This window comes from Diabrotica virgifera, chromosome 9, assembly GCF_917563875.1.
Source record: "Diabrotica virgifera virgifera chromosome 9, PGI_DIABVI_V3a".
Taxonomy (NCBI): Eukaryota; Metazoa; Arthropoda; class Insecta; order Coleoptera; family Chrysomelidae; genus Diabrotica; species Diabrotica virgifera.
In genome coordinates, this window is record NC_065451.1 from 189,452,266 (window position 1) to 189,468,582 (window position 16,317).

Consider the following 16,317-nt stretch of genomic DNA (forward strand, 5'->3'; position numbering starts at 1 on the left):
ATGGCTCCGCACAATATTATCTAAGAATAAACTTACCTGCCCCAATTCACAGAGAAGTCTGCCCATCAACGTACTCTTCCCAGCATCGACATGCCCAATCACAACCATATACAGGTGCTCCTTCTCATCTCCCCTTTCCTTTTGGTACAGCTGCTGTGGATCAAACTTGCTATCTCTGCCTTTGGCTTGCTTCACTTCCTCGGCAAAGTCCAAAGTATGGTTATTGACTGGCGTAACTTTACCAGAAGCAGGCGACTGGGATCTAGGAGTGAAGATTTTCCCAGACGCAGGGGATTGAGATCTGGGCGTGAAGGCTTTCCCAGATGCTGGAGATTGAGATCTGGGAGTGAAGCTACCTTTTTGTGGCAGATCAAAACCCTTCGTGATGTTGGTAACGGTTTTCGGAGTGGAGGAGATCACCTTCGTCTGTTCGATCTGAGGAGTTTGAACTATTTCTGGTTGAGTAACTACTTTTAGAATTCAAGTGAAATATACTTTTTAAAACTACAAATGTGTTGAAATTTGTACTATACTATACTAGATTTGCCCCACTAGCACTAGTTTATTCATCTATCTTAAGATATACAAAAATATATCGGTTTATATATACATAATTTTTGTGTAAAAATAAATGAGACTCTAGAAGACAAGACTTTTAGGCTAAGCTAGTATCTTACTTATATTGGCTCTAGATTTTGAAACTACTAAATGTTTGTAAAGAATAATTATTTTTAGTAACGTAATTAACTTAATATACCTAATCTAATAGTAAATGAATCTGATCAATATAGAAGAGTCATTCGTAATAAAAGGTTCCCTATGCGCTGAGAAAGAGTATTGACATTCATCGTCAATTAATGGAAGTTTATGATTAAAAGTGCACATATGTTCAACATGTTCGCAAATGGTCGGAAAAGGCCTTCAGATTCATCGTGAATTTCCGTCCTGCCTTCACTGCATTATCTACACCTACACCATTTGCGTGAAATTCATTTTGCATTTAAAAAAAGTATCACAGCATGAATTTCACATTGGCGGTAACAGCTAGAGATTCACGATATTCGATAAAAATATCGATATTGTATTGATATCGTATCGAAAACCAATATGATACCGATACAATACATACCTTAGCAATATTAATGTCGATACGATACCATTATCTGAAATCAATACAATACTCTTGTATTGTCGATACGCTTGCCTCGAGAAAAAAAATTAAACGCTACAGTTGTTTGATTATATTTTGTGGAATAGGTATTTAGATCATAATTATTTACATAAAGGTATAAGTGATCTGCAACCCAAGCATCAGCTGTTATAATATTTTACACTTGAGTGCCTGAACTTGAAACTATTGAGAGTGAGTAAATGACTGTTATTATTAAACTGTTTATCATGTGGCATTTGTGGCAATATTATGGAAGTGAGTGATGATGACGCAAAAATAATTTTCAACAAATACTGAATTGCGATTTATTCTGAATCTCCGGGGACCTCCCTATTTTTTCAAAAGTAGTTTTTAAACAATACAGAATTAGTAAGTATTAGTCGACTTTCAAAGAAGCATTCAGCCATATTAAATTTTTATAAGAATCATAAGTAATAAGAAATCTATTTATGTTCAAATTATTTTTAATATAGTCAATTGTTAAAAATTATTAATATAGCTAAATGTTTAATTTTAGTATACAGGATTGGTCGAAACTGAATGAGTATTTCTTGAGTTTTCTCAAATGGAGCACCTTGTATTTTCGCATTGTAACGAAATGCTATTTTATGGTACTTTATTATTTCTTAACATATATTTCACATACTTAACTGTTTTTATTTGTGAGTTATTCATGCCCAACATTAATTGCAACAACAATTATTACATGAAATTTTATTTAAGCGAAGGTTGCTAAAAGTGTTGAAAAATCAATTAAAATCTTAAATAATGCATAGAACTGGTAAAAACATATTATTTTATTTGATTAAAATAGATTACTTACCCCAGAATGCTTAAATCTGCATTTTTTCCAAAAAGGGTGGATTTCACCCCTAAAATGCAAGAAGCGGAAGTTGGCACCATATCATTTTTCTTTCCTGAGGTATCCTCTAACTACTCACCAATTTTTTTTATTAATAGTATTAAGAATCGTTTTTTTATTAATTTAATGTCCTTTTAATTATGTCAAGGATTATTATATTTAATAACCCTTTTTATGTCGACATTGTATCGAGTATTAGTATTGTATCGATATCGTATTGAAATCAATATCAATACGATATTTTTATAAGAAACTATTGCCGATATCGATACTCGATACGATACTTCATTGGCATAACCAATACAATACTCAATACTTAAAAAGTATCGATACTGTATCGTATCGTGAAGCTCTAGTAACGGCGACCGGGACCTCATCTTCAAAGGCTGCTAGACAGACACTGAGCAATGCAGCGAGGCGAAAGTGGTGGGGTAAAAGAGAAGGAGAGTTGATGTGTAAAGCCGTGTTGCCAGATTTCTCCAACACATCGCAATCTTTCTCAGCGGTATAGGGAACCTTTTTTTACGAATGGCCCTCGTAATAAATAAGGAGTGTAAGCATCGATGATTAAGAACATCAGATCAATGTGGTTGAAAGCTCCACAAAAGCTGACGAGTCGAGGAATTTCGTTGAATCAAAATAAGGAGATCTCTTGGCAAAATATCATTTCAATATAACAGAAAAAACTATTAGTTACAGCGATTGTACACAGTAACATAATAAATCCATTAAAACTGAGCATAATAAAAATTAACTTTTAACAAAAACGGCAGCTGTAAAATGGCAAATAAAACAAATGTACCGGGTGTCCCAATAAGAAAGAGTCTCGACCATATCTCAGGAACCGTTTGTAGTACAACTTTGAGAAAAAATATTTATAACGGAAGTTGCCTCGGGAAAAGCCTGGAAATTATTTTCACAATTAGTAGGTCCACCGCTACTGGGCGTAATTGAATCTAAAAAATTAAAAAATCAAAATTTTACAAAATTTACCTAATGAAAGGGCACTGGAAATCCAATCATCGTATTTTTCGTAAAATTCTGCGTATATTTGATTTCACAAGTTTAAGTCTACCTTTGCAAATAAGAGGTGGGGGTAAGTGGGAACATTCTTATGAAAAAATGGCTGTAAGTCCGGTTCTGCTAAATCGAATTTTGCATACTTGGTCTTGTTGAAAACAGCTCTTTTTCGTCAATGTAAGAGTCTTATTTTCGAAATAGCCTAATAAGTAATATGCCAGCTAGTAGGCGTTATTAATTAATTAATTATTATATTAATTATTAATAATTATTAATTTCTAATCCTGTATTACAAAATTAGACCAAATTAGCAACATAATACCGAAAACCACATGTCGATACCTTTTTTCTATCTCGCGATATCTTAAGAAACGTGTAAATTTTAAACAACTGTTAATGTCACCGGTAAACGAAGTCAAGGAAAAGTAGTGTACTATGGAAAAAACAAAGAAACATTTTCCAGATGTAAACGTATATAATTAATTAAAACAACAATAAGACAAACAACACTATAAAATATAAAAAAAAATAAAAGCAACTTCTTACTTAGTGACGACCTAAATGTTCAAATTGTTACCCATCATTTTCAATGCAAGCATTTACTCTTTCAAGAGTAGATTAAACAGCAGTCTCAATTTCTGCTTTCGCAATGCTTTGAATGGCGTTTCGTATTCTCTAGATTCTAGATCATGTTTTCTCGAGTAGTGGGCCTAGCGGCAAAAACAAGGTCTTTAATCCGTCCCCATAAATAAAAGTCTAAAACAGTTAAATATGTTGCTATTCAATCTACTCTTGAAAGAGTAAATGCTTGAATCGAAAATGATGGGCAACAATTTGAACAATTAGGCAGTCACTAAGACTAAGTAAGTAGTTGCTTTTATTTCTTTGTTATATTTTATAGTATTGTTTGTCTCATTGTTGTTTTAATTAACTATATACGTTTACACCTGGAAAATGTTTATTTGTTTTTTCCTTAGCACACTACTTTTCCTTAACCTCGTTTACCGGTGACAGTAACAGTTATGTTTAAAATTTACACATTTCTTAAGATATCTCGAGATAGAAAAAAGGTATCGACATGCTGTTTTCGGTATTATGTTGCTAATTTGGTCTAATTTTCTATTACATGATTAAAAATGCATACTTTTATTTAATATTTTCCAAAGAAAACTAGATTTCTGAAAATAATTAAATAACGGCTCCTAGCTTGCATATTACTTATTAGGCTATTTCTAAAATAAGACACTTACACTGACGAAAAAGAGCTGTTTTCAACAAGACCAAGTATGCAAAATTCGATTTAGCAGAACCGGACTTACAGCCATTTTTTCATAAGAATGTTCCCACTTACCCCCACCTCTTATTTGCAAAGGTAGACTTAAACTTGTAAAATCAAATATGAGCAGAATTTTATGAAGAATACGATGATTGGATTTTCAGTGCCCTTTCATTAGGTAAATTTTGTAAAATTTTGATTTTTTAATTTTTGATATTTAATTACGCGCTCTAGCGGTGGACCTACAATTATCAAAATAATTTCCAGGCTTTTCCCGAGGCAACATTTGTTATAAATATTTTTTTTCTCAAAACTGTACTATAAACGGTTCCTGAGATATGGCCGAGAGCCATTCTTATTGGGACACCCGGTACATAAAAGGAGAAAATAACTTAAAATACAATTAAAAAAACAACAGCTATAGTTGTATATTCCCGGATATGTATGTCTCCATACTGTCTAATAAAAATCAAAACAAATACATAATATACAGAATAGATAATATACAGAATAGACCAAAAGATGGATTGGTAGTTTTGGTAGTACTTAAAGGCCTTCTCGTTCACCCGAGTTGAATCCTAACGATTATTTTTATTGGAGATATAGTGGAGTCACTGAAGGTGGATATGAGCTATTACCTCCGATTTCGTTGAACCTCCATCGATTTGCATGAAAATTGGTGAGTGGTTAGAGGATATCTCAAGGAACCACTTGAGCTTTTACCCTGGGGGTGGATGCCACCCCTTCGCGGGGGTGAAAATTATTTTATTAAAATAACCGCATAATTCGACAGAGGGACAAATTTCAAGCAAAATTTGTTATATAAAGTTATTATTAAAATAAATCAGAACTTTTTGAGTTATTAAATATCAAAGATTTTAATTTTTCTTGAGAAAAATGCATGTTTTTAACCAATTTTTCATCAATAACTCAAAAAGTGTAAGTTTTTACAAAAAAGTTATTATTATCAAAATTGAAGCTAATAAAAAATGAAATAAACCACTTACTACAAAAACCTTTTAATGTTAACTAAAAGTGAGTTATAGGTAATTGAATGTATATTTTTTTCGGCGAGTAAAAAACTAAGTATTCAAGCTGAAATAACGGGAAATTGATGCATTTTATAACATAAACTTGTTAAACATTTGTCAAAGTACTTAAAAATATCTATTAAATGAGCCCCCGAACATGTTGATAGCGTTAAAATTTATGCTCCAAATTTTTTTCAAAATTCATCTTTTAAGAATTTTTCCAAAAAATGTTATTGTTTTTTTTAACTCCGTTCGTGTTTACGATATCAGGTTCATCTAAAAACAGTTTGAAAGTTAATTCCAAGTGCTATTTAAGCACGTTGAATCTAATCTTTTAAGCCCCTTCCTTTTTTAAAAATAAAAGTTTAAATGACCCCGTTTGCATGGTTCCTACAGCAAAATTTAAGATTTAAACGTTTCTATCTCGGTTAGTTTTTACCCTATAAAAATAGTAAAACAGGTAAAATATTTAGCACAGCAAAAACTAAAATTTGGTTATATATAATTTTTTACGTATATTGAGTATTTTTGGAGTTATTATCAAAAGAATATGAGAATTAAAATAATTTTAAAAATTATGATTTTTTAAATTATATCTTTTTTTCAAAAATATGCATTCTAAACCGGTCAAAATTATCGAACACATTACTTATGCTAATATAAAGAAGTTCTTGTAAGTGTTAATATAAATTTTAATTTTTGTGGAAATGGCGTATATTCTATTTTTCACTTTTTCCTAAAAAATTCGAAATGGTTCTTTTATTTTCATTATAACTTGCTTAATTTTGACGCTATTACCTTGTTCTGAAGCTCATTTGATAGGTATTCCGAAGTACTTTGGAAAATGTTTAGCAGAAATATTTTATACATTGCATCGTTTTCCCGTTATTTAAGCTTGAATACTTAGATTTGAGTACTCGTCGAAAAAAATACACATTCAATTGCCAATAACTCACTTTGAATTAACATTAGTTTAGTTCTTTATGTGAGGAATGTATTCAATTTTTTATTATCTTCAATTTCAGCAATAATAGTTTTTTTGTCAAAGCTTATAGTTTTTGATTTATACGTGAAAAACCGATTTAAAACATGCATTTTTTGTATGAAAAAAAATAAAATCTTTGGTCTTTAATAACTCAAAAAGTGTTGATGTATTTTAATAACTTTATATAACAAATTTTGCTTATAATTTGTCCCTCTATCGAATTATATTATTTTTAATAAAATAATTTTCACCCTCGAGAAAGGTGGCATCCACCCCCAGGGTAAAAGCGCAAGTTGGCATCATGTCACCTTTGTTCCTTGAGGTATCCTCTAGTCACTCACCAATTTTCATGAAAATCGATGGAGGTTCAACGAAATCGGAGGTGAAAAACTTCAGTGACTGCACTAATACTTGAAAGGTAGAATTTATAAAACTAAATCAGCAAGTGTTACAGGGTTAAGAAAAAGGATCATCGATGAATCCACATTAATTTCTAGAAAAACATGAAGAAATGCTAATAGAAGTATTCTACCATCGTTTAGGATACTGTCAAATTACCAACATATTCATTATGAACACTTGATTAGGTAGACATTAATTTAGTAATATATTCTTTTTCTCATGATCATCTTTCAGTGCGTCACAGTTTTTCGATTTCTCTCTAACGCATTAAATTGTATGTGACAGAAAAAAAGGCACGTCTGGGAATACTTCGGTAATTATTCTAGTTCGGTGATTATTCTAGTTGTCGATAGATGGCGCCATAATCAAAAAAGAATTATTTATTAAATAAAATAATAATATTATCAATATAATCTGTACAATTTATAAGACTATACAAATGAAAGAAAATACCATTTTATAAATGCAATAGACACAATTGATTTGGTTTTATTCCAAATTGAAAATAAAATTTGACAACTGTCAGATTTAACTAAAATGTCACGTTAGAATAAATGTCATAAATGTGTATTATCACGGACTTACCTTTTTTTCTATAATTTGTGACGCACTGAAAAATGTTCATGAAAAGGAGAATAGTAAACTTTTAATTACTATGTTCAAATTTAGTTATACATAGTTTGAATATTTTGCATTTGTTTTACCTTTTTGTAAGATATTCCTGACTACATAAAATCAATAGTCTAGTAGTCGCAACATAGGGGGTCCCGTGGACAATTTAGTTCGCCTCTATTTGAAGGTGGTATTATAGGTTTTTTGGGTCGCTGAATCCAATGGAAGTGGTCTGGAAGCCCAAATGTGGTGCGTTTAATTGTTATTAACAAATTATGGTAAAATTAGGTGTTTTTCAGGAATTATTAGAAGCTCTGTATTTTTGGTTGCTGAATCGAATGCGACTAGTCGCGATTACTCAAAATGTGTTCTTCTTTTGTTAATAAATAATTGTTTATTCGCCGAAAAGCTCGAAATGCGTTATCTACAGCAAGTTTGTAGTCTTTTTCATAGTATTTTTATACGCTAAATCGATTGTCACTAGTCGTGATAGCTTAAACCACGTTCCGACTTTATTATTAATAAATTATTGCAAAAATAATGGTTTATAGTACGTTTACTCACGGTTTTGGCTCTAAATTTTAAAAAACCACTTGGAATGACATGAAATTTGGCATGCACGTAGCTAACATGTCAAACAAAACAAGTCATATTGTGCCGATGTGTGCTTTTACCCTGGGGGTGAGTTTCACTCACCTCATTCAGGCTTTTGGGGGGGGTTACCCCCGTTTCGGGGGTGAAAGAAGAAACCTTTAAAATAAGTCCGGAATTGGATAAACTGATTTATTCTAAGCAACGTTTGTTCTATACAGTTTTTTCACTAAGTCAATACCTTTTGAGTTATTTGCGAGTGAATATGTTCATTTTTCAACAAAACAACCAAATAACTCGAAAAGTATTGACTTAGTGAAAAAACTGTATAGAACAAAAGTTGCTTAGAATTAATCAGTTTATCCACTTCCGGACTTATTTTAAAGGTTTCTTTTTTCACCCCCGAAAAGGGGTGAAACTAACCCCAGGGTAAAAGCAGACATCGGCACAATATCACTTGTTTTGTTTGACATGTTAGCTACGTGTATGCCAAATTTCATGTCAATCCAAATGTTTTTTTTATTTAGAGCAAAAACCGTGAGTGAACGTACTATAAACCGTTATTTTTGCAATAATTTATTAATAACAAAGTCGGAACGAGGTTTAAACTATCACGACTAGCGGCAATCGATTTAGCGTATAAAAATACTATGAAAAAGACTACAAACTTGCTGTAGATAGCACATTTCGAGCTTTTTGGCGAATAAACTATTATTTTGTTATTAACAAAATAAGAACATATTTTGAGTAATCGCGACTAGTCGCATTCGATTCAGCGACCAAAAATACACCAGAGAAGAACACTATCAATTTATTTACAGGGCTTCTAATAATTCCTGAAAAACACCTCATTTTACCATAATTTGTTAATAACAATTAAACGCACCACATTTGGGCTTCCAGATCACTTCCATTGAATTCAGCGACCCAAAAAACCTATAATACCACCATCAAATCGCGGCGAACTAAAAGTGTCCACGGGACCCACTATGTTGCGACTAGACTACAAAGGCATTGTATACGGTTGAAGTAGTATTAAAGTGGAGATTTCAAAACAGGGCGTTGTATTAAAAAAAAAAAAAACAAAATGACTAATGATATCAGAAAAATGGTAAATCTGGCAATTCTAAACATTTAAGGGCATAGGCGTAAAATTTCGCGTCAATGTGTTTTAAATGCATTCATTTTTTTCGAGTCCTGAGAAAACTAATAAGTATTTTTGAAAAATTTGCACGCAGAATGAAAGATTGCATTATTACCGAGGGCCGAAAGTCCTTGAAACATTCTATAATGTTTATTTTAATAAGTTCAGGGGGCGAAAAAGAAAAGAGAATCTAGTGTGATTTTTAATTTCAAATATCTCATGTAAAAGAAACTTCTTGGTTATTCTAAGGGACTTTCAGCCCTCGGTAATAATGTAATCTTTCATTCTGCGTTTAAATTTTTCAAAAATACTTATTAGTTTTCTCAGGATTCGAAAAAAATGAATGCATTTAAAACACATTGACGCGAAATTTTACGCCTATGCCCTTAAGAAGTAATTAGGCGTTTCCAATATTTTGGCCCATTCTGTAGATATACTGTAAGGACGTTTAGGTTGAAATAAAACCATTTTATAAAAATATTGTTAAATAATAAACGTCAATAAATTAAACCAACCTAAATTTCCTGATAAAAACCATCAACTTATCACAAACTGCTACTTTAAACAGTTTAAATCATTTCACAATAAAAAACTAAGTACAACTCATACAAAGTTGATAATTTTAAAAAAATATATACAATGTGCAACAAGAAGGTGGATCACATTAAGCCACATAATCTAGATCCATAAATGTCAAGATTTAATCTAACATATCTCAGTATAAATGGATTCTGGATAAGAAAGTGGTGGATCTACTAGACTTTTGCCTCGGGAAGGAGGAACTTCCAATGAAACACCAACCAAAGACGTAAACAAGAAAAATAATAACTTATATGCATGAAGTTTAACTTAAACAATTTAGGAGGCTAATATTGAAGAAGAAACAGGATTTAAAGCCTACATACAATAAGGAAGAAGAAGAAGACGTTAAGTTCCCCTAATTTTCCTAAGTACCGGGTTTATTGGGTTGAATTAATTTGTTTATGGTTTAAGGCTTATGTGGTTTATTCAACTGTCACACCTTCTATATAAGTGACAATACACTTCAGTTTTACCTAATCTATTTTCAAAAGGTACCGCTAGTCAATGTTGTGTATATGTAGAAGTACATTCAACAGATATTTGCTTACCTGAGTGAGATAATTTGAAAATACAATTTTTACTCTTCTTTAATACTGTCTTGGAAAAGGGCAGTCACGCAGATAGATCGGGGATTGAACGGAACTAGATTTAATAGATCAACCCAAATTCTTGCATTCGTTGATGATATAGTTATAGTGAACCACGGTTCTTAGACATACTACGGTTGCCCAGATCGACGGTGGTGGGGAGACTTCAATTTTTGACTTTACGTCACAAGAATACAGAATCCCATATTTTTAAATGATTTTCGATCACTGTGTATTATTTGTGTTATTATTAAATAATAAGACAAATAATACACATTTTATCTTATACCGGGTGGTGAATCGTAAAACGGGCCATAGGAAACTCAATGTAAAATTCTAAACTTTTGAATTCCTGCTTCCCTAATTATTTTACATCAAAAGTCATGAGAGGATATTTGTAGAGAATTGAAATCTGTATTAAAATCAAAAGTTAAAATTGTTCTACGATTTAAACGCATTCCAAAATTTTGAAAAATATATTACATTTGCCACAGTAGGTATGTGTGTAAAAGTTAGGCCACACGTTACTATTTAACTGACAGTGCTCACACCACTGACTGAATAAAAAATCCTTATTATTAATACTTTCTCCGCAGCTGAGGGTATCTCATCAACTGTATTATATTGCTTTTAATGATAAAATAAAATATTGACAGTTCAAAAATTTGAAAATAATAACTTCATTGTGACACATTATTGCACTGTGTGTCACCTAATTTTGGGCAGAAAAACGTATTTTTAGGCATTTTTACAAAATTTTGGAATATGTTTAATTCGTAGCACAATTTTAACAGTTGTTTTCAATACACATTTCAATCCTCTACAAATAGTTTCTAACGTCTTTTGATGTAAAATAATTAAGGAAGCAGGAATTCAACAGTTTAGAATTTTACATTGAGTTTCCTATGGCCCGTTTTCCAATTCACCACCCGGTATATCCTAGTTTACCTTATATTTTTGTATTTGTAATTTTGGTGTTGTTTCCCGTAAAAACTTATTTTGAATTATTCATGAAAGTTGTACATCGTACCTATTGTAGGAGTTTAAATAAGAATATATATTTATAAGGTAGAAAACGTTAAAATCCCATTATATATTAACGTAATAATAATGTTGATGATATTTTAGAATGCCAGGTACAGGCTGTAGTGTGGCAAAATTTATTAGATACCTATTATTTAAATTCTTACAATAAATTATACAAGTAAGTCTAATTCACATAATCCTAGCTGACCTCTAAGGATAGTATGAATTCAATAGTTAATCCAGTATTAATGGAAATTCATCGACAAATTTTCAGTGTAGAATGGAGATTGAATATTGTATATAAATATTGCATGGATAAATATCAACAGTTTTCCATAATTAGGTATTATAATCCACTAAACATCTTTATTTCTTAACTATCTTAATTTTTGTTAAATATCAACAGTTTTCCATAATTAGGTATTATAATCCACTAAACATCTTTATTTCTTAACTATCTTGACTATTTTCCATACATCAAAGACATATAAATACCGATTAAGGGAAGGAGCAAAATGCAAAATTTTGACGCACGTCAAAATTCTCAATGTGTTATAAATGTATTATTTTTTTTCGAAACCTGAGAAAACTAATAAATATTTTTGAAAAATTTAAACACAGAATGAAAGACTACATTATTAGCTAGCGCTGAAAGTCCCTGAAAACTTCTATAATGTTTATTTTAATAAGTTACAAGACTGAAAATAAAAGAGAAGTGTGATTTTTAATTGCAAATATTTCATTCAAAAGAAACTTTTTATGTACTCTAAGGGACTTTCGGCCCTCGGTAATAACGTAATCTTTCATTCTGCGTTTAAATTTTTCTAAAATACTTATTAGTTTTCTCAGGATTCGAAAAAAATCATATAACGATTCAAATGACAGTATACTCATGACGTAATCGCACCCTTAATGTTCATTGGTTAGTCGATCTGGGCAACCGTAGTAATGTCTAAGAACCGTGATAGTGAACAAATGCATACACTTTGTAAAACACTGCACATAGTGGTACCAACATAAAAAACTAATGGGACCCCCTGCTAAAATAAAACTATGCATAGGAAAAGCAAGATCAGCATTCGTAAAGCTAGAGTCTCTTTTCAGAAGTCACGATTTACCAGTCGGTACCAAAATCTCTATCGTCAGATGATATGTATTTTCTACATTATTATACGGAGTGGGACACTAACTGGAACTTCTTTAACAAAACTCGAGCTGTGGTGTTATAGACGCATCTTAAGAATTTCGTGGGTGAATCGTTTGACTAATGTTGAGGACCTACATAGAATGGGCAGGGAGTGTGAGATTATTAATTATACACAATCAAAGGGCGCAAATTAGAATATCTTGGCCATGTTATGCGAAATAAATAAGAAAGGGGTTCAATATGTCTACAACCAGCCTATTTCAAATAGCTGCAAGCAAAGTTAGGATAGCCATGCTGATTGCCAACATCTGGAATGGTTGGGCATCAAGACAGATACATAAAACTCACTCTGTATTTTATATTTCCGAGGTGGAAATCGAAGCATCAAAATAAATGCATTTTCAACTGAAATTCTGATTAAGTTCCGTTAAGGATAGTAAATAATATGATTTTTTTTTAAATTACCAAAAATATACACTGCGTCAGAGAAAACGGGCACCCCAAAAAATGGGTCATTTTTGATGTCCCATATCTCTTAAACCTGTTGTCCGATTTAAGTAATTTTTTAATATGTTATTGCTAAACAGGTAAATTTTCATCGTATACCGGGTGTACGAATCAAACTGTGTTTTTTCTCAAAGTTCGCAACACCCTGTGGAATATTCTAGCATTTATAAAATACTGAAATTAAAACCCAACTATAGCCTCAGGTTTTCTTAATATTCTAGTCCTGTCGCCAGGGGGGTACAACGGCCTCCTTTATTCAGATGGACTTACCCAAGTTTTTTTCATGTATTTTGACCCGTAGAATACGAATTTTTTGGGTAACAGTTGATCCGGATGTCGATAAGATTTTTATTGACCAAGAACTTGAGGAATTACATAACAGAGGTTTCTCACAAAACAAAACATTTTTTTGTATTTTTTGGGTCATTCTAAGTAAAAAATGTTCTAACAAGTTTTCCCGTAGGATGCTCAGTTTTCGAGATAAACGCGGTTGTACTTTCAAAAAATCGAAAAACTGCAATTTTTAAACCCGAATAACTTTTGATTAAAAAATAAAATAGCAATTCTGCTTAGCGCCTTTGAAAGTTCAAGTCAAATTATATCGGTTTTGATTATTTGCATTGCTAAAAATTTATTGTGTTATTGTTAAACAAAGCTACAAACACCTAGTGCGTGAGTGATGTTTTCTATGATTTCTCATTTAAAATCTAACGAGTAGGTAGAATAGGTACTAGTGCAATCGAGGCTATTTCTACGTAGCATGCGTTAAAATGCATGTAAAGGCACGGGAAACACTATGTGTTTATAGCTTTGTTAAACAATAAAAAAATAAATTTTTAGCAATGCAAATAATTAAAACCGATATAATTTGACTTAAACTTTCAAATGCGGTAAGCAGACTGGCTATTTTATTTTTTAATCAAAAGTTATTCGGGTTAAAAAATTGCAATTTTTCGATTTTTTGAAAGTTCAACCGCGGTTATCTCGAAAACTAGCCATCCTACGAAAAAAATTGTAGAAACATGTTTTGCTTAGAATGACCCAAAAAATACCAAAAAATGTTCTGTTTTGCGAGAGATCGCGGTTATGTAATTCCTCAAGTTCTTGGTCAATAACAATCTTATCGACATCCGGATCAACTGTTACCCAAAAAATTCGTATTCTACGGGTCAAAATACATGAAAAAACTTGGGTAAGTCCATCTGAATAAAGGAGGCCGTTGTACCCCCCCCCCCCCTGGCGACAGGACTATTCTGTTTTTCGATTCATTCACTAATGTTGGGTAATACAAAAGTTAGGTACTTTAACAACTAACCATGTTCTTCATCAGTACAGGGTGCTTCTAAATGAGTGCGACAAACTTTAAGGGGTAATTCTGCATGGAAAAATAATGACCGTTTGCTTTACAAACATATGTCCGCCAATGCTTCGTTCCCGAGATACGGGATGTTGAATTTTTTCTTACAAACTGATGATTTATTTATTGCCCTAAAACCGGTTGAGATATGCAAATGAAATTTGGGGTTTTAAGAGATAGTTATTGCGCATTTTTTTGACATGCAATTAATAATTTTATATTCACCATTGGCGCGCATACGGGTAATATGGCCGATCATATTATCCGTATGCACGCCAATGGTGAATATAGAATTCTTAATTGTATGTCACAAAATGTGCAATAACTACGTCTTAAAACTCACCAAATTTCATTTGCATATCTCAACCGGTTTTAAAGCAATAAATAAACTGTCAGTTTGTAAGAAAAAATTCAACATCCCGTATCTCGGAGACGAAGCATTTGCGGACATACGATTATAAAGCAAACATTCATTATTTTTTAATGCAAAATTACCCCTTAAAGTTTGTCGTATTTATTTAGAAACACCCTGTACTGATGAAGAACACGGCTAGTTGTTAAAGTACCTAACTTTTTTACTATCCAACATAGGCGAATGAAAAAAGACCAGAGTGTTAAGAAAACCTTAGGCTATAATTGGATTTTAATTTTAGTATTTTATAAATGCTAGAATATTCCACAGGGTGTTGCGAACTTTGAGTTTGATTCGTATACCCGTTATACAATGAAAATTTACCTGTTTAGCAACAATATTATTACAACGATATTGTGAAAGAATAAGGCTATGACATATTAAAAAAATTACTTAAATCGGACAATAGGTTTAGGAGATACAAGACATCAAAAATGACCCATTTTGTGGGGTGCCCGTTTTCTCTGGCGCGCAGTGTATTTGGATAAGTAAAGATAAGTAAAAACTGATTGAAAATATTTCTGGTAATGCTTTTCCAAACTATCTACTATATATGCAAAGTATTCACATATTATCGTCATCTAAAGGTTAAGTACTTCTACATATCACATATTCAAAATCAACAGTTACCTCTTGAGATACTTGATAATCCGACTGTCTGGTGATTGCGTACTAAAATCAAACCTTTTAATATTTACACATTTTTGAGGAACAATGAACTTAAATTTAACAAAACGCCTATTATATTTTCGGCATACGACCCTTCCAAACAGAGATCTCCGCTTTTCAATATTAAAACAAGCATTTTTTATGCTACTAACATTTAAGTTACAAACGAGAGGTTCCCTCTTTTTAGGTATCACCTCTTCTTCACATTCATAAAATGGAATTTCGAAATCATCGTCTATTTTATTTCTCGAAATAGCTGGTGCGCTAGTAGTACCTTTTAAAGCTATAGACAAATCTATTTTTAGTTTATTTTGATCATTATTAGGAAGAGAACTCAGTGACTTAGATGACAACAAGTTCATGTTCTCTATTTGAGGAACTATGTCTGAGACATTATTTTTGTTTATTGATAATTTTTGGATTTCAGTGTTGAGATCTAATTTTTGAGTACCTACAGAATCGCTTTTTAAATGTGTTGAAACTAAGTCACTTAAGTTAATAATTTTTTCATTTTCTGGTTTTGTGGTGGACAAATTAGCAGTGTTAACAATAGCATCATCCTTTTTTGTTGTTATATTGGCAACATTAAAGCTTGACTTTTCACCTAATGATAATTTTGGAATAGTAAACTGTCTTTTTTCTGTGTTTTCATTTTCATTCAGTGATTTTTTATGTAATGATATATTAGGAATTATAAATTTACTTTGTTCATTTAAATTTAGTTTAGGAATTGTAAATTTAGACTCCCCGCTAGTATTTAAATTTGGAATAACAAATTTAGGTTTATCAATGTTTGAATTATTCATATTATTAAGATTATTAAAAATATTAGGAATTGTAAACTGTTTTTTGTTCTCACTAGAGTGTGGGGCAAACATTGAACTTGTCGGCAATATTTTTTTATTTATTTTAGTATGTTGGTTGTAATCTTACCTT

General features: G+C 31.6%; 1 protein-coding gene across 4 annotated transcripts in view; it reads right to left on the reverse strand.

The window, feature by feature from the left end:
* Nucleotides 1-16,317, reverse strand: part of LOC114329009 (protein HBS1) — a 41,902-nt gene that overhangs the window by 17,365 nt on the left and 8,220 nt on the right. The window contains exon 3 of one of the 4 annotated variants that reach the window (XM_028278023.2): nt 37-449. In XM_028278023.2, coding sequence (XP_028133824.2) covers nt 37-449 — 413 coding nt within the window. Of the gene's footprint in view, nt 1-36; nt 471-16,317 lie in introns of all 4 variants that reach the window. The other 3 variants (XM_028278022.2, XM_028278021.2, XM_028278020.2) reach the window with 3 other exon arrangements.